Source organism: Bufo bufo, chromosome 2, assembly GCF_905171765.1.
Source record: "Bufo bufo chromosome 2, aBufBuf1.1, whole genome shotgun sequence".
In the NCBI taxonomy this organism is placed as follows: domain Eukaryota; kingdom Metazoa; phylum Chordata; class Amphibia; order Anura; family Bufonidae; genus Bufo; species Bufo bufo.
Window position 1 is genome coordinate 527,849,023 of NC_053390.1, and position 22,027 is coordinate 527,871,049.

At 48.4% G+C, this 22,027-nt stretch overlaps 1 protein-coding gene across 3 annotated transcripts in view; it reads left to right on the plus strand.

Moving 5' to 3' along the window:
* Positions 1-22,027, plus strand: part of GRSF1 (G-rich RNA sequence binding factor 1) — an 84,760-nt gene that overhangs the window by 59,193 nt on the left and 3,540 nt on the right. For 2 of the 3 annotated variants that reach the window (XM_040417940.1, XM_040417942.1), the window contains one exon: positions 3,920-3,961. In XM_040417940.1, coding sequence (XP_040273874.1) covers positions 3,920-3,961 — 42 coding nt within the window. Of the gene's footprint in view, positions 1-3,919; positions 4,004-22,027 lie in introns of all 3 variants that reach the window. The other variant, XM_040417941.1, reaches the window with a different exon arrangement.

A 22,027-nucleotide genomic window follows, 5' to 3' on the forward strand; every position in this document is an offset into this window, starting at 1 on the left:
AAAAGGAGAAGGACCTCCACTAGAAAGGATGACTAATAAATCATTTGATGCATGTATCTTTACAGAGGAAGATGTTCTAAGTTTGCTGTCTAAGGTGAAGACAAATAAGTCACAGGGGCCTGATGAGATACACCCAAAATTATTAAAAGAGCTTAGTGGTGAGCTGGCAAAACCGCTAACAGATTTATTTAACCAATCATTAGTAACAGGAGTCGTCCCGGAAGATTGGAAATTGGCAAATGTCGTGCCCATTCACAAGAAAGGTAGTAGGGAGGAATCGAGCAACTATAGACCAGTGAGTCTGACATCAATAGTAGGCAAATTAATGGAAACCCTATTAAAGGATAGGATTGTGGAACATCTAAAATCCCATGGATTGCAAGATGAAAAACAACATGGGTTTACTTCAGGGAGATCATGTCAAACAAATCTTATAGATTTTTTTGATTGGGTGACTAAAATAATAGACGGTGGAGGTGCAGTAGACATCGCATATCTAGATTTTAGTAGGGCTTTTGACACTGTCCCACATAGAAGACTTATCAATAAACTGCAGTCATTGAGCATGGACTCCCATATTGTTGAGTGGATTAGGCAGTGGCTGAGTGACAGACAACAGAGGGTTGTAGTCAATGGAGAACATTCAAAACAAGGTCATGTTACCAGTGGGGTTCCACAGGGATCTGTACTGGGACCAATTTTGTTTAATATCTTCATAAGTGATATTGCAAAAGTCCTCGATGGGAAGGTGTGTCTTTTTGCTGATGACACAAAGATATGTAACAGGGTTGATGTTCCTGGAGGGAAACGCCAAATGGAAAAGGATTTAGGAAAACTAGAAGAATGGTCAGAACTCTGGCAACTGAAATTTAATGTGGATAAGTGCAAGATAATGCAGAATATAGAATATTTGACACAGTCCTGACCTCAGTATCTGAGGAAAGGGATTTAGGAGTAATTATTTCAAAAGACTTAAAGGTGGGAAGACAATGTAATAGGGCAGCACGAAATGCCAGCAGAATGCTTGGATGTATAGGGAGAGGTATAAGCAGTAGAAAGAGTGAAGTGCTTATGCCGCTGTACAGAACACTGGTGAGACCTCACTTGGAGTATTGTGCGCAGTACTGGAGGCCATATCTCCAGAAGGATATAGATACTCTAGAGAGAGTTCAGAGAAGAGCTACTAAACTAGTACATGGATTGCAGGATAAAACTTACCAGGAAAGGTTAAAGGACCTTAACATGTATAGCTTGGAAGAAAGAAGAGACAGAGGGGATATGATAGAAACTTTTAAATACATAAAGGGAATCAACTCGGTAAAGGAGGAGAGCATATTTAAAAGAAGAAAAACTACCACAAGAGGACACAGTTTTAAATTAGAGGGGCAAAGGTTTAAAAGTAATATAAGGAAGTATTACTTTACTGAGAGAGTAGTGGATGCATGGAATAGCCTTCCTGCAGAAGTGGTAGCTGCAAATACAGTGAAGGGGTTTAAGCGTGCATGGGATAGGCATATGGCTATCCTTCATATAAGATAGGGCCAGGGGCTATCCATAGTATTCAGATATATTGGGCAGACTAGATGGGCCAAATGGTTCTTATCTGCCGACACATTCTATGTTTCTATACCTTTGTCTTATCTTGCTTCCGGGTTGTCTCCTCCGGTTGGTCTTAAGGCACCTTCTACCAGGGCAGTTGCTACTTCCTGGGCGTAAAGATCCTCTGTTTCCATAGAGGATATTTGCAGAGCGGCTACCTGGTCTTCTCCTTCAACCTTTTTTCAAACACTATCGGCTTGATATGAACTCCTCTCCTTCGGGGTCGTCCTTTGGGTAAAAGGTGCTTCTTTCTACTCTCCCACCCTGATTTTTCCTCTAGTAAATCTCTCGTAGTGCTGTCATGGGCGAAGGGAAAAATTATGATTACTTACCGGTAATTTGATTTTCCAGAGCCCATGACAGCACCCTTATATTCCCTCCCTATTAGGTTATCTTGGTTCTTTTACATTTACATGGGTGTTTCATAAAAAAAAAATAAAAAAAATTATGATTATTCATCTAACACTATATTGGCAGACTTCCTCCGATGCTTGGATATCCCACTAAATTGGGAAGAGAGTGTCCGCCCTTTTATTCTGCAGGTTTCCTGTCTGTGGGGGCGGATCCTCTCTCTTGTGGTGCTGTCATAGGCTCGGAAAATCAAATTACCGCTAAGTAATCATTTTTTAAAAAACACCTGAGGCTACTTTAACACTAGCGGCAGGACGGAACCGACAGGCTGTTCACCCTGTCGGATCCGTCCTGCCGCTATTTCGACGTGCCGCCGCTCCGTCCCCATTGACTATAATGGGGATGGGGGCGGAGCTCCGGCGCAGTTCGCGGTGAGAGGCCGCCGGACTAAAAAGTCGGACATTATAGTCAATGGGGACGGAGCAGCGGTCCGGCAAAATAGCGGCAGGACGGATCCGACAGGGTGAACAGCCTGTTGGATCCGTCCTGCCGCTAGTGTGAAAGTACCCTAAGCAAAAGGCATCAGTAACCAAACACTGCCATGAAGACCAAGGAACTCTCCAAACAAGTAAGGGACAATGTTGTTGAGAAGTAGGGGTTAGGTTATAAATAAAAAATATCCAAATCTTTGATGATCCCTAGGAGCACCATCAAATCTATCATAACCAAATGGAAAGAACATGGCACAACAGCAAACCTGCCAAGAGATGGCCGCCCACCAAAACTCATGGACTGGGCAACGAGGGCATTAATCAGAGGCAGCACAGAGACCTAAGGTAACCCTGGAGGAGCTGCAGAGTTCCACAGCAGAGACTGGAGTATCTGTACATAGGACGACAATAAGCCATACGCTCCATAGAGTTGGGCTTTATGGCAGAGTGGCCAGAAGAAAGCCATTACTTTCAGCTAAAAACAAAAGGCACATTGTGAGTTTGCAAAAAGGCAAGTGGGAGACTCCCAAAATGTATGGAGGAAGGTGCTCTGGTCTGATGAGACTAAAATTTAACTTTTCGGCCATCAAAGAAAATGCTGTCTGGCGCAAGCCCAACACATCACATCACCCAAAGAACACCATCCCCACAGTGAAACATGGTGGTGGCAGCATCATGCTGTGGGGATGTTTTTCAGCAGCCGGGACTGGGAAACTGGTCCGAGTTGAGGGAAAGATGGATGGTGCTAAATACTGGGATATTCTTGAGCAAAACCTGTACCACTCTGTGCGTGATTTGAGGCTAGGATGGAGGTTCACCTTCCATCAGGACAATGACCCCAAACACACTGCTAAAGCAACACTTGAGTGGTTTAAGGGGAAACATGTAAATGTGTTGGAATGGCCTAGGCAAAGCCCAGATCTCCATCCAATAGAAAATCTGTGGTCAGACTTAGATTGCTGTTCACAAGCGCAAACCATCCAACTTGAAGGAACTGGAGCAGTTTTGCAAAGAGGGATGGGCAAAAATCCCAGTTGTAAGATGCGGCAAGCTCATAGAGACTTATCCAAAGCGACTTGGAGCTGTGATTGCTGCAAACGGTGGCTCTACTAAGTATTGACTTTAGGGGGGTGAATAGTTATGCACATTGACTTTTTCTGTTATTTTGTCCTATTTGTTTGCTTCACAATAATAATAAAAAAATCTTCAAAGTTGTGGGCATGTTTTGTAAATTACATGATGCAAATCCTCAAACAATCCATGTTAATTCAAGGTTGTGAGGCACCAAAACACAAAAAAAGTCAAGGGGGGGTGAATACTTTTGCAAGGCACTGTATATATGAGTTTCACTTTTTATACGGAATTACTGAAATAAATTAACTTTTCAGAGATTCAGATTTTATTGAGATTCACTAGTATATATTAAAAATGTGTATATATTCAACTTGTAACTACCATATATTCTTTTCCCATTCTAGAACAAGGATACTTAGAACTGTTCCTGAATTCGTCACCAGATGGTAAATGAAATCTGTTTTGACAGTGTTGCGCACATTAAAAAGGTATTACTAACATTAATATTTAGATTATTTCCTTGTGTACAATGTACACCACCAAAGTCACAGCGCTGCTTTTATTTTCTTACCTGCACTAGGTTGGAAAATATTTGTCAGGCAGTAACGCAGTGCAGCGCTGGATTTAGGAGACATTCACCTGAACCGCTTCATTTATGAAAACTGCTCATACTGGCTGTACGGTACATGTGGATGGACCTTGCAGTCTGTGATATGCAATGCATATTGTGAAATATTTGCAACAAAATCCACTTTAAAAGGTTTTTTTCAAGAATAAAAAAAAAAGGCAAACGGAAGGCATTAATTTAAAGTTATGCTAACTGGTTTAAACCCATTTGTTTACATGACTGCAGCAGTGATGTGCCCGTATACTAACAGCCAGTTCAGACCGGAGCGCTCTGTATGCGCGATTCTCCGGCGTCTCGCATATGCGGCTCCGGAAGTATGCGAACGCCCATTGTCGCGCGTTCCCGGAAGTCTATGTACGGGAACGTGCGACAAGACGCCCCAAAGAAGCTCCTGTACTTCTTGGGGCGTTTTACAGCGCGATCGTACGCGCTGTAAAACGCTCAGGTGAGAACCATGCCGATAGGTAAGCATTGGTTTTTGCTTGTTGAGCGTTTTTACAGCACGTAGGCACGCGCTGTAAAACGCTCAGGTGTGAACCCAGCCTAAGTGTGACTGCTGCAGCCATTCACTGACTTTGATCACATTCCATATACCTCTGAGGCCAGCAGATGGCTGCAGCAGTCATGTGCAGTGTACAGTATATGTTTCGCCGCAGCCAAGAACATGACATCATGACTGCAGTGGTGGTGCTGGAGCAGAGGGGTTTTAGCCAGTAAGTATAACATAGTATATAAGGCCGAAAAAAGACATCTGTCCATCCAGTTCGGCCTGTTATCCTACAAGTTGATCCAGAGGAAGACAAAAAAAAAACTGAGTTAGAAGCCAATTTTCCCCACTTAAGGGGAAAAAATTCCTCCCCGACTCCAATCAGGCAATCAGAATAACTCCCTGGATCAAGGACCCCTCTCTAGTAGCTATAGCCTGTAATATTATTACGCTCCAGAAATACATCCAGGCCCCTCTTGAATTCCTTTATTGTACTCACCATCACCACCTCCTCAGGGAGAGAGTTCCATAGTCTCACTGCTCTTACCGTAAAGAATCCTCCTCTTCTATGTTTGTGTACAAACCTTCTTTCCTCAAGACGCAGAGGATGTCCCCTCGTCACAGTCACAGTCCTGGGGATAAATAGATGATGGGATAGATCTCTGTACTGACCCCTGATATATTTATGCATAGTAATTAGATCTCCCTTCAGTCGTCTTTTTCCTAAGGGTACTTTCACACTTGTGTTGTTTGATTCCGGCAGGCAGTTCCGTTGCCTTAACTGCCTGCCTGATCAGGCAAACTGTATGCAAACGCATGTCATTTTTTCTGACTGATCAGGCATTTTTCAGGCTGATCAGGATCCTGATCATTCTAAAAAATGCATTGCAATACCGGATCCGTTTTTCCGGTGTCATCAGGCGAAACGGATCCGGTATTTATGTTTTTCACATTTTTAAAGGTCTGCACATGCGCAGACCGTAATTCCGGATCCGTCAATGCGGCAATTTGAATACAGGATCCGGCACTAATACATTCCTATAGAAAAAATTGCCAGATCCGGCATTCAGGCAAGTGTTCAGTTTTTTGGCCCGGAGATGAAACTGCAGCATGCTGCGGTATTATCTCCGTCCTGAAAAGTCAAAAAGACTGAAATGAAGACATCCCAATGCATCCTGAACGGATTTCTCTCCATTCAGAATGCATGGGGATATAACTGATCAGTTCTTTTCCGGTATAGAGTCCCTAGGACGTAACTCTATGCATTAAAAGAATAATGCTAGTGTGAAAGTACCCTAAAGTGAATAACCCTAATGTTGATAATCTTTCAGGGTACGGTTGTCCACCCATTCCAGTTATTACTTTAGTTGCCCTCTAATGTACCCTCTCCAGCTCTGCTATGTCTGCCTTGTTCACAGGAGCCCAGAACTGTACACAATACTCCCATGTGTGGTCTGACCAGTGATTTGTAAAGTGGTAGGACTATGTTCTCATCACGGGCATCTATGCCCCTTTTGATGCAATCCATTATTTTATTCGCCTTGGCAGCAGCTGCCTGACACTGGGTTTTTGCAGCTTAGTTTGCTGTTAACTAAAATTCCTAGGTCCTTTTCCATGTCAGTGTTACCCAGTGTTTTACCATTTAGTATATAATGGGGACTTGCATTATTCCTTCCCATGTGCATAACCTAATTATATATCTGCCACTTATCTGCCCAAGACTCCAATCTATCCAGATCCCTCTGTAGTAGTATACTGTCCTCTTCAGTGTCACTTACTTTACACAGTTTAGGGTTATCTGCGAAAATTGATACTTTACTATGCAAGCCTTCTACAAGATCATTAATAAATATATTGAAGAGAATAGGGCCCAATACTGACCCCTGAGGTACCCCACTAGTGATGGTGACCCAATCTGAGTGTGTACCGTTAATAACCACCCTCTGTTTTCTATCCCTCAGCCAGTTACTTACCCACATACAGACGTTTTCTCCCAGTCCGAGCATTCTCATTTTATATACTAACCTTTTATGTGGTACAATGCCAAATGCTTTGGAGAAGTCCAGATATACGACATCCATTGATTTGCCACTGTCAAGTCTAGAACTTACCTCCTCATAGAAACTGATTAAATTAGTGTGTGTATGTGTGTGTGTATATATATATATATACAGTGGGGGAAATAATTATTTGACCCCTCGCTGATTTTGTAAGTTTGTCCAATGACAAAGAAATGAAAAGTCTCAGAACAGTATCATTTCAATGGTAGGTTTATTGTAACAGTGGCAGATAGCACATCAAAAGGAAAATCGAAAAAATAACTTTAAATAAAAGATAGCAACTGATTTGCATTTCATTGAGTGAAATAAGTATTTGAACCCCTACCAACCATTAAGAGTTCTGGCTCCCACAGAGTGGTTAGACACTTCTACTCAATTAGTCACCCTCATTAAGGACACCTGTCTTAACTAGTCACCTGTATAAAAGACACCTGTCCACAGAATCAATCAATCAAGCAGACTCCAAACTCTCCAACATGGGAAAGACCAAAGAGCTGTCCAAGGATGTCAGAGACAAAATTGTAGACCTGCACAAGGCTGGAATGGGCTACAAAACCATTAGCAAGAAGCTGGGAGAGAAGGTGACAACTGTTGGTGCGATTGTTCGAAAATGGAAGGAGCACAAAATGACCATCAATCGACCTCGCTCTGGGGCTCCACGCAAGATCTCACCTCGTGGGGTGTCAATGGTTCTGAGAAAGGTGAAAAAGCATCCTAGAACTACACGGGAGGAGTTAGTTAATGACCTCAAATTAGCAGGGACCACAGTCACCAAGAAAACCATTGGAAACACATTGTGACGGTAGTAGAAAATATCCTCGTCAAGCATTCCCTTCTTCCCATAAAAGAAAATCACCCAATATTCCACGAGTAGGAATATCCCTGGAATCGCCGAATAATCCACACATGAGTCAACTTAATGCTGGAACAAGACTGATTTACTGGTACACAGAACTCACAATTTATGCAGCAAAAACTCCTCCTCTGGGCCAGGCTAGATAATTGAGTTTTAAGAATACACACAGCTCAATTATCCTAAAACTCCTCCTCTGGGCCAGGCTAGACAATTGAGTTTTACCAATACACACAGCTCAATTATCTGCTGGCCAGAACATTTACAATTCTTAACAATTTCACACAAGTACTTTCTATCCCACATACAAACATAATCTCAACATCATTGTCCGGTACACGAATACATTCATTCTTGACACTTGGAACCGAACAATATAGTCCTCAAAATAGCAGGGAGAGAATCAAACTGAAGCATATAGGCAATTGCATAAAAGTCCTTCACAATGGCCCCCCTTTTTCTCCCTGCTCCGGCAACTCGGTTGGACCTTTCCTGGTCCAGTAGGGTTGACGGGTTCAGAGCTTTTAGTCCGAGGTTAAATCCGTTTGGCGTGACAATCCATCGGCATTCCCGTTTTGCTTGCCTGGGCGATAATGAATCGTAAAGTCATAGGGCTGTAAGGCCAAGCTCCAGCGTAGCAAACGGGCGTTGTCCCCTGAAACCCGGTTAAGCCACACCAAGGGGTTGTGATCGGTGATGAGAGTGAACGCCCGGCCATAAAGGTAAGGTGTGAGCTTTTTGAGTGCCCATACCAAGGCCAAACACTCTTTTTCAATGGTGGCATAACTGACCTCCCTTGGCAACAGCTTCCGACTCAGGTATGCCACCGGGTGCTCTCCTCCATCCTCCCCGATCTGGCTTAGTACTGCCCCCAGTCCAAACATTGAAGCGTCTGTATGGACAATAAATCTTTTGTTAGGATCTGGGGTAACCAACACCGGAGCATTAACCAGAGCAGTCTTTAGTGCTTGGAAAGCCACCTCGCATTCCGGGGACCACAGGACTTGTCGGGGTAGCTTCTTTTTGGTCAAGTCGGTCAGGGGTTTGGCCAGGGCACTATAGTCGGGTACAAAGCGTCTGTAATAGCCGGCTGTGCCTAAGAAAGCCATGACTTGTGTCTTGGTGTGGGGAGTGGGCCAATTGGCAACGGCCTCGATCTTAGCCGGCTCCGGCCGTTGCTTACCACATCCTACTCGGTGGCCCAAATATTGTACCTCCGCCATACCCAAGTGACATTTGTCGGGTTTCAGGGTCAGCCCGGCCCCCCTGATCCTATCTAATACTACCCCTACGTGCTCTAGGTGCGCTTCCCAGGTATCGCTGTGGATGGCGATGTCATCCAGGTAAGCGCATGCAAAGCTCTGGAGACCCCTAAGTAACTGATCCACCATCCGTTGGAAGGTGGCCGGGGCGTTCTTCATCCCGAACGGCATAACCCGGAATTGGTATAGGCCGAACGGGGTGATGAAGGCCGACTTGGGTATGGCATCTTCTGCTAGGGGAATCTGCCAATATCCCTTGCATAGGTCTATTGTGGTCAGATACTTCCCTGCAGAGATACGGTCAAGCAGCTCGTCCATCCGTGGCATCGGATAGGCGTCTGTAACTGTCTTGTCATTGAGGCGCCGGTAATCTACACAGAAGCGGGTTGTCCCATCCTTCTTTGGCACTAAGACTACCGGCGAGGCCCAAGGACTTTCTGAGGGTTCGATTACGCCTAGCCGAAGCATCTCATCTATCTCCTTCCGCATCCCTTCCCGGACTGCTTCGGGGATACGGTAGGGAGGCTGTCTCAGGGGTGCCTGTCCTGGAGTCTCTACCTTGTGTATGGCTAGGAGTGTGTATCCAGGCTCCTGAGAGAATGTGGCCTGTTTTGTTTCTAGTAAGCGGACAGCTTGATCCCGCTCTTGCGGCTCCAGCTGTTCACCTAGCTGGACTTTCTTTATCTGGGTCATCCCTTCGTTACTGCCCAATAGGTCGGGAAGGGGTAGGGTCTCTGTGTCTTCTCCTGCTGGTGCACAGATAGCGGCTACCTCCTCTGCCCGTTCCTGATAGGCCTTGAGCATGTTGATGTGAAAGGTTCGTTTCACATCTTCATCCTCGCAGCTGGCTATCGTGTAGGTAGTGTCGCATATCTGTCCTATAACTTTATAGGGGCCCTGCCAGGCGGCCTGGAGCTTGTCTGTTCGGACCGGCCTTAATACCATGACCTTTTGGCCTATCTGAAAGCTCCGGTGCCTAGCCCGTCGGTCATACCATACCCTCTGGCGCTGTTGGGCCGCCCGGAGGTTCTCTCGCACTGTCTGGGCTAATTCCTCCATGCGGTCCCTCAGCTCCAGGACATAAGGTACAACCGGGGTCCCCTCAATCTCTGTCTGCCCCTCCCAGTGATCCTTGATGAGATCTAAGGGCCCCCTCACCCGCCTCCCATAGAGAAGTTCGAAGGGTGAGAATCCGGTCGATTCCTGCGGTACCTCTCGGTAGGCAAAGAGAAGGTGTGGCAGGAATCGCTCCCAATCCTTGTATGCCCCCGTGAACGACTTCAACATTTGCTTTAGCGTTCCGTTGAAGCGCTCGCACAGGCCGTTAGTCTGGGGATGGTATGGGGAGCTAGTCAGGGATTTAACTCCACAGGTTTTCCATATCTGCTGGGTTACCTCGGCCGTAAATTGGGTACCTTGGTCGGACAGAACCTCCTTGGGAAAGCCTACTCGGGAAAATACTTTAACTAGGGCCTCTGCTACGGTCTCAGCCTGTATGTTAGAGAGAGCTACCGCTTCGGGGTAACGGGTGGCGTAGTCTACTATGGTGAGTATATACCGCTTGCCGGAACGGCTAGGTTGGGCCAGGGGCCCTATAATGTCCACGGCTACCCTTGTGAACGGTTCTTCAATAATGGGCATGGAAACTAGTTTAGCCTTTGGGTGGTCTCCCTTTTTACCTATACGTTGGCATACCTCGCACGTTTGACAATACGCCCTGACGTCGTCGGACACCCCAGGCCAGAAGAAGTTCTGGGTTATCCGATACCCTGTCTTGCGTATTCCCAAATGGCCTGCCAAGGGTACGTCGTGCCCAATCCTCAATAACTCCTGGCGGTATTTCCGGGGAACTACCAGCTGGCGTTTTTGCTTAGGCCCTGGTGTATTACCCCGGGTCTCGGTGAGCCTGTACAAGCGGCCTTCCTCCCAGATAAATTGCTCCTTCTCTAACCCCCCTTGGCCCCTCCTGGCTTTCTCTCGATACTTTCTGAGGGAAGGGTCTCCGGTCACCTCCCGCCCAAAATCCTCTGGGGTGTCCCAGGGTAGGGGTTCTACAGTCAAGGATAGGTTGGGTTGGCTTACCTGGGTCTCAGTAGGAAGCGGATGGCTCTCGGCAGCGCGACTTTGTGCTCTGGTGGTTACTGCGTGGGCCTCCTGAGCGGGGGTAGAGGCGAACGCCGAAGTCAGGGGGCCAATGTCGTTGCCCAGGATGACTTCAGAAGGTAAGTCTTTCATGACGCCCACATGAACATTGCCAGCTCCCGCACCCCAGTCTAGGTGTACCTGTGCAGTAGGAATACGGTATACTGCCCCCCCTGCCACTCTCACAGCAATTGATTTCCCCGGTTTCTCTGATGCCTTAATAAGGTGTCTTTGTACCAACGTGATGGTTGCCCCACTGTCTCTTAATCCCCGGGCGGTTTTTCCGTTAACCATGACCAGCTGACAATGGTGTTTCCTGTTGTCCGTAATAACAGATTGTACCATGAGGGCTTCGTAAAGGGTGCCCAATGGTTCTTCCTGACCCAGTTCCTGGGGATCCCAAGCCGAGTCTACACAATGGGCTGCTGCTGGTGGGCGGTACCCAGGTCGAGACCAATTTGACCTGGTGTTGTTATCCATGGGGCAATTCTGCTTGTAGTGACCCAGCTGTTTGCACCGGAAGCAGCGTTGTTCATTGTCCTCCTGGCGTGGATAGCGAGGGCTAGATGTCACCGGTCTGTTAGGAGGTTGGTATCTAGCGGCTGGTGGGTGTGAGGGCACCGTTGGTCGTGGAGGTTGTACCCGTGGTGTGACCGGGTTCGTCTGGCGAGTATCCGCATATTCATCCGCCAACTTAGCGGCCTCTGGTAGAGTCATGGGCCTGCGATCTCTCACCCAGTCTTTGACATCCGTCTGGATGTGATTGTAAAATTGTTCCAGGAGCATTAGTTGTAAAATGTCCTCTGCGGAGGTGGCCTGGCTGCTGTTGACCCAGTTAGAGGCCGACAGGGATAACTGGCATGCCCATTCCACGTAAGAGTCTTTCGTGGTTTTGCGTGAGTCCCTGAACTTTTGTCGGTAGGACTCTGGGGTTACTGCATAACGAGCCAGGAGCACTTCTTTAACCCTGGCGTAGCTATGGATCTCCTGCTCTGGCACGGTCCGGAAAGCATCAGAAGCTTTGCCTGACAGTTTGCCTGACAATATTGCGACCCACTCTCCTCTATCTATTCGGTGCAGGTTACATTGTCGCTCAAAATCTGCCAGGTAATTATCAATGTCACAGTCTTTTTCATCAAAAGCTTTAAAAGCGCTAAACGGAATCTTCCTTGTGTCTGCTGTGCTGTACTCACTGTTTGGAGAATGTGCGGCTGCTCGTTGGACTGCTGCCAATTTTAACTGTAGCTCTGCGTCTCTTATTTGTTTAGCCTCCTCCGCTAACAGGTTCATCACTTTCAGCACCACATCCGCTGTTGGGTTCGGACCGAACCATGCTAGCTTCTCTCTCATTGACTTGTTGGCTGGTGATTCCTCCTCCTGAATCACTGGTGTCCCCATCTCTTGTACTGCTGGCGTTGCTGCAACCAAGTTCTCCTGGTCTAGCTCCATTAATTTCTGCTATAATGACCCGCTTGGTTTTGTTGCTAGCAATCCTTCCACGGACTTCCAGTAGTTCTTTAAGTGTATTTCTTTTAAGCAAGGTGTACCAGCCTTCCATTCACTGTTCCCAGTGTCTGCTTGGAATCCTGGTGTAAAGGAAAGTAGAAGGGAAAATCCCGCTGCTGCCAACCAATTGTGACGGTAGTAGAAAATATCCTCGTCAAGCATTCCCTTCTTCCCATAAAAGAAAATCACCCAATATTCCACGAGTAGGAATATCCCTGGAATCGCCGAATAATCCACACATGAGTCAACTTAATGCTGGAACAAGACTGATTTACTGGTACACAGAACTCACAATTTATGCAGCAAAAACTCCTCCTCTGGGCCAGGCTAGATAATTGAGTTTTAAGAATACACACAGCTCAATTATCCTAAAACTCCTCCTCTGGGCCAGGCTAGACAATTGAGTTTTACCAATACACACAGCTCAATTATCTGCTGGCCAGAACATTTACAATTCTTAACAATTTCACACAAGTACTTTCTATCCCACATACAAACATAATCTCAACATCATTGTCCGGTACACGAATACATTCATTCTTGACACTTGGAACCGAACAATATAGTCCTCAAAATAGCAGGGAGAGAATCAAACTGAAGCATATAGGCAATTGCATAAAAGTCCTTCACACACATTACACCGCAATGGATTCAAATCCTGTAGGGCTCGCAAGGTCCCCCTGCTCAGGAAGGCACATGTGCAGGCCCGTCTGAAGTTTGCCAATGAACACCTGAATGATTCAGAGAGTGACTGGGAGAAGGTGCTGTGGTCTGATGAGACCAAAATAGAGCTCTTTGGCATTAACTCAACTCGCTGTGTTTGGAGGAAGAAAAATGCTGCCTATGACCCCCAAAACACCGTCCCCACCGTCAAGCATGGGGGTGGAAACATTTTGCTTTGGGGGTGTTTTTCTGCTAAGGGCACAGGACAACTTATTCGCATAAACGGGAAAATGGACGGAGCCATGTATCGTGAAATCCTGAGCGACAACCTCCTTCCCTCTGCCAGGAAACTGAAAATGGGTCGTGGATGGGTGTTCCAGCACGACAATGACCCAAAACATACAGCAAAGGCAACAAAGGAGTGGCTCAAGAAGAAGCACATTAAGGTCATGGAGTGGCCTAGTCAGTCTCCGGACCTTAATCCAATCGAAAACCTATGGAGGGAGCTCAAGCTCAGAGTTGCACAGAGACAGCCTCGAAACCTTAGGGATTTAGAGATGATCTGCAAAGAGGAGTGGACCAACATTCCTCCTAAAATGTGCGCAAACTTGGTCATCAATTACAAGAAACGTTTGACCTCTGTGCTTGCAAACAAGGGTTTTTCCACCAAGTATTAAGTCTTTTTTTGTTAGAGGGTTCAAATACTTATTTCACTCAATGAAATGCAAATCAGTTGCTATCTTTTATTTAAAGTTATTTTTTCGATTTTCCTTTTGATGTGCTATCTGCCACTGTTACAATAAACCTACCATTGAAATGATACTGTTCTGAGACTTTTCATTTCTTTGTCATTGGACAAACTTACAAAATCAGTGAGGGGTCAAATAATTATTTCCCCCACTGTATATATATATATCTATCTATCTATCCATATATCCTTCTGGAATGTGCCTACAGGAGGGAGAGGCTGACAACTGGACAATTATGTCCAGTTTCGGCCTCTTCAAAGGACAGAGGATCAATAAAGATGCTCTGCCCTTTGTTAACATCTCCGGCAGCACCGGAGATGGTATGCCTAACAGGGACATGGTAACAAAGAGTTCCCATGCCCCTGTGTGCTGCTTATCTCTGGCGCTGTAATTACAGCGCCAGGGGCATGTGATATCTCCACAGGCGGGAGGCTCAAAGGATCCCACCGCCTGGGAGTGCGGGCTGGTGCGGTGACGTCATATCACCGCGCCAGCCCACGTGGACCTGGCTGCAGGTGTGCGTGCGCACGCATGCAGCGCGGGGAAACGGGAGAAAGTGCCACAGGGTTTAAATACCCCAGCGGCACTGCGCTCGGGACACACTATCCCCCCACCAGCCAGATGCCAGGAGAGCACGTGCGGCGCTCACAAGACTGGCACCCCTCCAGGAAGATGGCGCAGTCCTCACTGCGCTAGAGAGGACCCCTACCTGCCTCCCGGAAGCAGTGCGCTGTGCTGCGCTTAGAAGATAAGAGCGCAGCCGGGCTCAGAAGAGACACCCCTTCTCCTGACAGGCTGCACTAGAGACAGAATCTCTACCTGCCTCCCGGCAGAGCGCTATGCTGCGCTCAGGAGTCTACCCACCCCCTGCAAGAAGAAGAGCGCAGGCAGTGATGTGCTGCACTGCGCTCTGAAGACCAGAGTGAAGACCCCCCCCCCCCCACTAAGAGAAGAGAGCGCAGCAAGCGCTAGGAAGGAAGGAGCTGCGCTAACCCCACACAGCCCTGCACATACCTGACCAGACCGGGGGAAGAGGCTGGCAGCGCTCAGAAGAGAGGTGGAGGGGGCTGAGTCCAGAGTAGTTGAACCCAGAGGAGGAGAGCAGAAGGACGGAGCAGCCAGAGGGGCTGAGAAGTTGAGCCCTGCAGCTGGCTAAGTATAGCTTTCCCTGCCTCCTCCTTAACCCCTGCTGCCCTGTACCCCAGTAGTAACTCCTGCTGTACCTTGCTCTAGTGACCCAGCCCACAGTCCTCTGTACCCCTGCAGCCCCAGCCTCCCCTGCTGCTGCACAATTAACCTCTGCTCCCAATTAACCCTTTCCTGCCGTCCACCATTCCCTAACCCCTGCCTGCTGCTGAATCCTTGCAGCATCAACCCCTCAGACCCTGTGTGCAGCCCTAGCATTAACCCCTGATACACCTGCCCTTTATAACCCATTTACTGCTGCGGCCTTATACCCCTACAGCAGTGCATTGTTAACCCTTTCTTGGGTTACCCCTGCCCAGTTAACCCTTGCTGTCCAGCTCATCCCTGTCTATATCCTGGTCTGCAAGTATTAACTCTTGCAGTGCCACCATTTGTGTTTTACCCCTTGTACCCCGTAGGGACAGCGAGTAGCCAGGCGGTTGGGTTGCTTGTATTTATAAGTGAGTGTAATGTATAGATAGTAAGTGTGTGTGTGTGTGTGTGTGTGTGTGTGTGTGGGGTGGAATGGGAATTGTGTATTGTGTAGTTAGGTTTGTATCGTGTTTAATAATACGGTTTATTGTAGTGCTATTCTTGTATTGCGATGTGTGCGTCTATATGTATATATTTTTATAACCATTGATCTATAAATATATGTAGATATAGCGTATTATTAGACTTGTATAATTGTATTGTGTAATATTTTTATTATTCATAGTACAGTGTATGGTCTTTATTAGTCGCCGCCGTAGCAGTAAGTCGCACATAGTGTAAGTTCACTGGAGTGTATAGGCAACAGAGGTAGTTAGTTATGCAATTAGCTAGCTAACATAGTTAGATTCTCTATTTTATGAATATTAATTATTGGTATTATCCAAAATATCAATTTATATTTCCCTTAACACTGGCTATGACATTACTTAATTCTCTTAGGATACGGGGGTGTATGCCATCTGGTCCTGGCAATTTCTCTATTTTAATCTTTTTTTTAAGACGCCGCTGTACTTCTCTCTGGGTCAGACAGGGCACTTTTAATGGGGAATTAACTTTTACATTCTGCATTTCATCTGACAGTTTATTTTCTTCAGTGAATACAGTGGAGAAAAAAAATATTTAATAGCTTTGATTTCTCCTAATCACTCTCTGCAACTCCCCCTCGTTACTCTGTAGAGCAGGCATCCTCAAACTGCGGCCCTCCAGCTGTTGTAAAACTACAACTCCCACAATGCCCTGCTGTAGGCTGATGCCTGCAGGCTGTTTGGGCATGCTGGGAGTTGTAGTTTTGCAACAGCTGGAGGGCCGCAGTTTGAGGATGCCTGCTGTAGAGGGCCGACATTCAGATTTATACTTATTACCATTTATATAATTGAAAAACATTTTAGGGTTAGTTTTGCTCTTTTGGAATTCATCTCTCGCTTTTATTTGTTTTTTTACATATTCTATTTTTTCCTTATCGTTTTTCAGTGCTTCCTCGCTACCCTCCTGTTTTAGTGATTTAAATGCTTTTTTTGTCATTTATTGCTTTCTTTACAGTTCTATTTATCCACATTGTTTTTTTTTTTTCTTGTTCCTTTAACCTTTTATTCCCATAAGGTAATTACCTCTCACAATTAGATTTTAGGATGCTTTTAAAAAATATCCCATTTTGTGGCTGTATTTCTATTTTAGAGGACTTTGTCCCAGTTAGTTAGGCCTATGGCCTCTTAGTTGGCTAAATTTAGCTTTCTCTTGAATGCATTGGGGGACACAGGACCATGGGTATATGCCCAGCTGCCACTAGGAGGCTGACACTAGAAGTAAAACGTGTTGGCTCCTCCTATCTAGGCTATACCCACTGCAGATGCAGGAGCAAACCAGTTTTTTTCTAGTGTCTTTAGGAGGCAGACATGACCTGCTTTTCTGCAGGTCTTTCTGCTATTTTATTGTTTTATTTTTTTCTTTCTGTTTCTTTTTGCAGGTTTCTTCTTTCTCCCCCCCTTCCCCGACTCTGCAGTTTCTCCCTTATTGGGAGCCTTGCCTGGCACTCTGTTAGACCAGGGGGGCAGTGTTCTTTGCAGGACCGCTTGCCTGCTCAGTGTGAGGAGCGCTGCGACTGGCGCAGTAATTGGTCACCTTCCTTCCCAGGGCACATTTCACCCTGCTGGGCCCTCTTATCTGAGGGAGAAGCGCTTCTCTCCCCACTTGCTTGTGCGGCCGCTGGGGCTCCGGTCCGGTCGCCGGGGCTCCAGTTTGCGGCGGGGTTCCAGTCCGGCCACCGGAGCTCTGGTCCGGCCGTTTTTTCTACTTTAGCACCCGGCTTTTCGGCCCGCTAGGCCGCGACTTGGCTCCGCCCCCCCTTCTTCCCATGCTTCGACCCGACCCCTCCTCTCATCTGGGAGGGACCTCTTTGCCTGCTCCTATCACTGCTAAGCACAGGGTTTTCTTCTAGGGGGCGGTCTCTTCTGTATGCTGTAGCTGAGGGAGAAGATTCTCCATTTTGCAGCTCATGTCCTCTGCTCAAAGCCGGATCGCCATCCTGACCGTTCCTGCATCATCATCTTCTGCATTGCGGGGCACAGTGCCTTGGGGGCCTGGTAGGATAGCCTCTTCGGCTGTACAATTCTTTCTTTTCAATATCTCGCTCTGCGCGCCATCATGTCCTCTGCTAGTACGGACTAGGGATCGACCGATTATCGGTTTTACCGATGTTATCGGCCGATATTGAGGATTTTGACAGTTATCGGTATCGGCATCTATTTTGCCGATATACCGATAACGTATTGGGAACACAGAACGCGCTGCTCTCAGCGCTCTCTGTGTTCCCTCCGCAGCACAGGGGAGAAGGAAGCAGTGTCTCCCTCCCCCTGTGCTGCTGCTGCCGCTACCGCCAATGACAGGAGAGAAGACAAGAGGAGGGGAGGGGCTGTGGCCGCTGCGCCACCAATGAAGATGAGTCTTTCATTAATTCATATACAGGAGGCGGGAGCTGCAGAATCACATAGCCGGCTCCTGACCTCTATGAACGGCAGCTGCGGTCCGCGGTAGTTAACCCCTTAGGTGCCGCGGATCGCAGCTGCCGCTCATAGAGGTCGGGAGCCGGCTATGTGATTCTCCAGCTCCTGCCTCCTGTATATGAATGAGAGATTTAACTTCATTGGTGGCGCAGTGCGCCCCCCCCCCCCCCAAGCCCCCCAGTATTAATCATTGGTGGCGCAGTGCGCCCCCCCCACCCAGTATTAATCATTGGTGGCAGTGGCCACAGGGTCCCCTCTCCCCTCCTCCTCCGAACGGAGCCCCAGCAGTGTAAGCCTGGGGCTCCGATCGGTTACCATGGCAGCCAGGACGCTACTGAAGCCCTGGCTGCCATGTTCAGCTGCCTGCTGCTGTGTGCACAAAGCACAGAGCAGCAGGGACAGTGTGAGATCCTATTCACCCTGATAGAGATCTATCAGGGTGAATAGGACAAGGGTTCTAGTCCCTAAGGGGGCTAAAAGTTAGTAAAAAAATAAATAAAAAAAATATTAAGTATAAATGAAAAAGATTTACAAAAAAAATAAAATAAATACACGTTAACAATAAACATATTAATTTTCAGCAGATTTGTGTAGGAAATGTTTTTTTTTCTCAAAAATATAAATACCCAGAATATCGGTATAAATTATCGGCTATCGGCCTGAAAGTTCTCAAATTATCGGTATCGGCCTTAAAAAATCAATATCGGTCGATCCCTAGTACGGACCCTAAAACCCGGGTGCCTATTGGGGTACCTACTTTTTATGCTTGCACTACGTGCAGTAAAGCTTTTCCTCCGCAACCTAACTCGCTCTGCGCGCAGTGCGTTGCGCCCATGCCCTCTTCTGACGTCCTGGCCCCCCCCTGCGGTAGCGGTTCCTCCTGATTTGGGCCGCATCACTGTCCCAAGCCATAGGCGACCTAGCCAGCCTGTCCCGGTCCATGGTGCAGTCGCTGGACCGCTTGCCTGCTCAAATTGCGGCAGTCTCTGCCACTCACAGGGACCATGCTGCTGAAGGGGCTCCCCCACGCTCTGATACCAGGTCCCGCAAAAGACCTCGAGTAATCTCAGCTGCGTCCCACTCCTCCTCAGCGTCCTCGGGTCACTCCCTGGACATGTCTGAGACAGGCAAAGTCTCGTCTTCTGCCGCTTCTGGGGACACCTCTGACTCCGATTCTGTATCAGAGCAGAGTTCTACTTTTATCTGCGGCCATGCAGGACCTCATTAAGGCGGTTAGAGACACCCTCAACGTGCAAGAGGGTACTCCCTCTTCTTCTCAAGACCCGGTTTCCCTCCGCCGTTTCCAGGCGTTCCATGTTGGGTTTTCCTAACTACCCGGATCTTGACGCACTCCTAGCCAAAGAATTGAGTCAGCCTGATGAGCGCCTGCAAATTTCTAAAGGTTCGGACGCTCTGCTTCCTTTCAGTGCAGAATCCGTGAACCTCTGGTCAGTCCCACCTCTGGTTGATCCTCAGGTGGCCCGTTTGGCCAAGGCCACCACCCTTCCCTTGGCCGATGCAGCTTCCTTGTCGGATCCCGCTGACAAGATGATTGATTCCTTGGCTAAGGCTGTTTTTGTAGCGGCAGGCTCCGCTGTTCAGCCGGCTTTTGCCGCCTCCTGGGTTGCCAAAGCCTGCGTGGTTTGGGCGAAGCAGCTCGTCCGTTCACTGCTGGACTCTGCCCCAAGTGAGGTTTCTATTCTTGCCTCTCAGCTTCTCCAGGCTTCCCGCTACCTATGTGATGTCTCCCTGGAATCGGCTTGCCGATGTAGCAGGGCGGCTGCTAACTCGGTGGCTATCCGCCGTACGGTCTCGCTCCGTTCATGGGCGGCAGACATAGCTTCAAAGAAAGCTCTTAACTCTCTCCCCTTTCAGGGCGAAAAGCTGTTTGGGAAATGCCTGGTGGAGCTTATTTCAGAAGCCACCCCCCCCCCCCCCCCCCCATTGGCGACTTCGAGGTCCAAAATTTTTTGCTCCTTTCGGGACTCTACCTCCCGCTCGGACCAGAAGTCGGGGGTGGGGGGGGGGACCTGTCTGGCACTCTCGCCCCAAGACTTCAAAGCCCCAGTCTGCGAAAACCTCTTCTGCATGACTGCGCTTTACCACATGTGGGGGGCGCTTGCTCGACTTTCAGGAGTCATGGCAGACAAGCGTGGACGACGCATGGGTCCTGGAGATCATTTCCTACGGTTACAGAATAGAGTTTTCCACTCTTCCTGCAAGTCGTTTATTCATGTCACGCCTCTTCCCCCCCCAAGTCTCCCGTAAAAGCGCTGATTTTTCTGGGCCATTCATTCCCTTCAGTCCCTCGGAGTGATCGTTCCTGTCCCCGAGTCGGAACGCTTCCAGGGATTTTATTCAAATCTTTTTACGGTTCCCAAAAAGGACGGCTCCCTCCGTCCTATCCTTGATTTGAAGGCGCTCAACCGCCTGGTGCGGATCCAACACTTCCGCATGGAGTCACTCAGGTCGGTGATTTCCTCTATATTCCCATTGCCGTGGCCCATCAGTGGTTCCTTGACTTTGCGGTGGGTTCTCTGCATTTCCAGTTTGTGGCTCTGCCCTTCGGCTTAGCGACCGCCCCAAGGGTCTTCACCAAGGTTCTGGCCCCTCTAATCGCTCTCCTCCGCACTCGGGGGGTGGCAGTGATTCCCTACCTGGACGACCTGTTGGTGAAGGCTCTGTCTCTGGAAGACAACCTGACCAGCCTCAGTATCACCCTGTCTGTCCTATCTCAGTTCGGGTGGTTGGTCAACTTCCCCAAGTCCTCCCTGGTTCCCCGCCAGAGAATGGATTTCTTGGGCATGACCTTAGACACTCGCCTCTGTTGAGTGTTCCTTCCCCAGGACAAGGTAGTGGCTCTCCGAGATGCAGTGGTTCGCCTTCGCAAGCTGTCCCCTCTACCTCTTCGGACATGCATGCGGGTTTTAGGCCGGATGGTTGCCTACTTCGAGGCGATCCCATTTGCACAATTCCATTCCAGGCCTCTTCAGCTGGCGATCTTATCCAGCTGGGACAAGTCCCAGCCTGGCCTCGACCGTCTGTTTCGTCTTCCCCGTCTTGTCCGCAAGGAGTTGTGCTGGTGGCTTCTACCTCGCACCCTATCTCTGGGCAAGTCCTTTTTTCCCCCTTGTTGGCAGGTGATCTCCACGGACGCCAGCCTGACGGGTTGGGGACCTGTTTTCGGATCCCTATCAGCTCAGGGCCTGTGGTCAGCAGTGGAATCCTCCCTGCATATCAATATTCTGGAGCTCAGGGCGATCTTTCTGGCTCTATCTCATTGGACACACCTTCTCTCCGGTCTTCCAGTTAGTGTCCAGATGGACAACTCCACTGCGGTGGCGTACCTGAATCATCAGGGAGGAACCAGAAGCAGGAGGCTCATGGAAGAGGCATCCCGCATACTTCGGTGGGCGGAGTCCTTCGTTCCGGTCCTCTCCGCAGTCCACATTCCCGGTGTCGACAATTGGGCGGCGGACTCTTTCAGTCGCCAAAGCCCCGACCCGGGCGAGTGGTCTCTTCACCCAGAGGTGTTTCTTCGTCTGTGTCAGCGTTGGGCCACGCCGGACATACCTTTTCGCCTCTCGTCTCAACCACAAAGTCCCGCTTTACTTCGCCAGGTCTCGGTACCCTCAGGCGCTGGCCTCGGATGCTCTGGTCCTTGTTCGGTCTCGTTTACCTTTTTCCTCCTGTTCCGCTCCTTCCCAGGGTTCTCAAGCGCCTGAAGTTGGCCCGGGTTCTGGCGATTTCTGGTGGCCCCAGACTGGCCTCGCCGAGCATGGTACGCGGATCTTCTGTTCCTACTCGCAGACGCGCAGTGGCGCATCCCTCTGCGTCCCGACCACCTTTTCCAAGGTCCGCTACTCCACCTGAATTTACATCAGCTGCGTTTAACGGCGTGGCTGTTGAGGCCACGGTTCTGAAGTTCCGCGGTCTCTCGGAGTCTGTTATTCAGACTATGCTCCACGCACGCAAGCCCCAGTC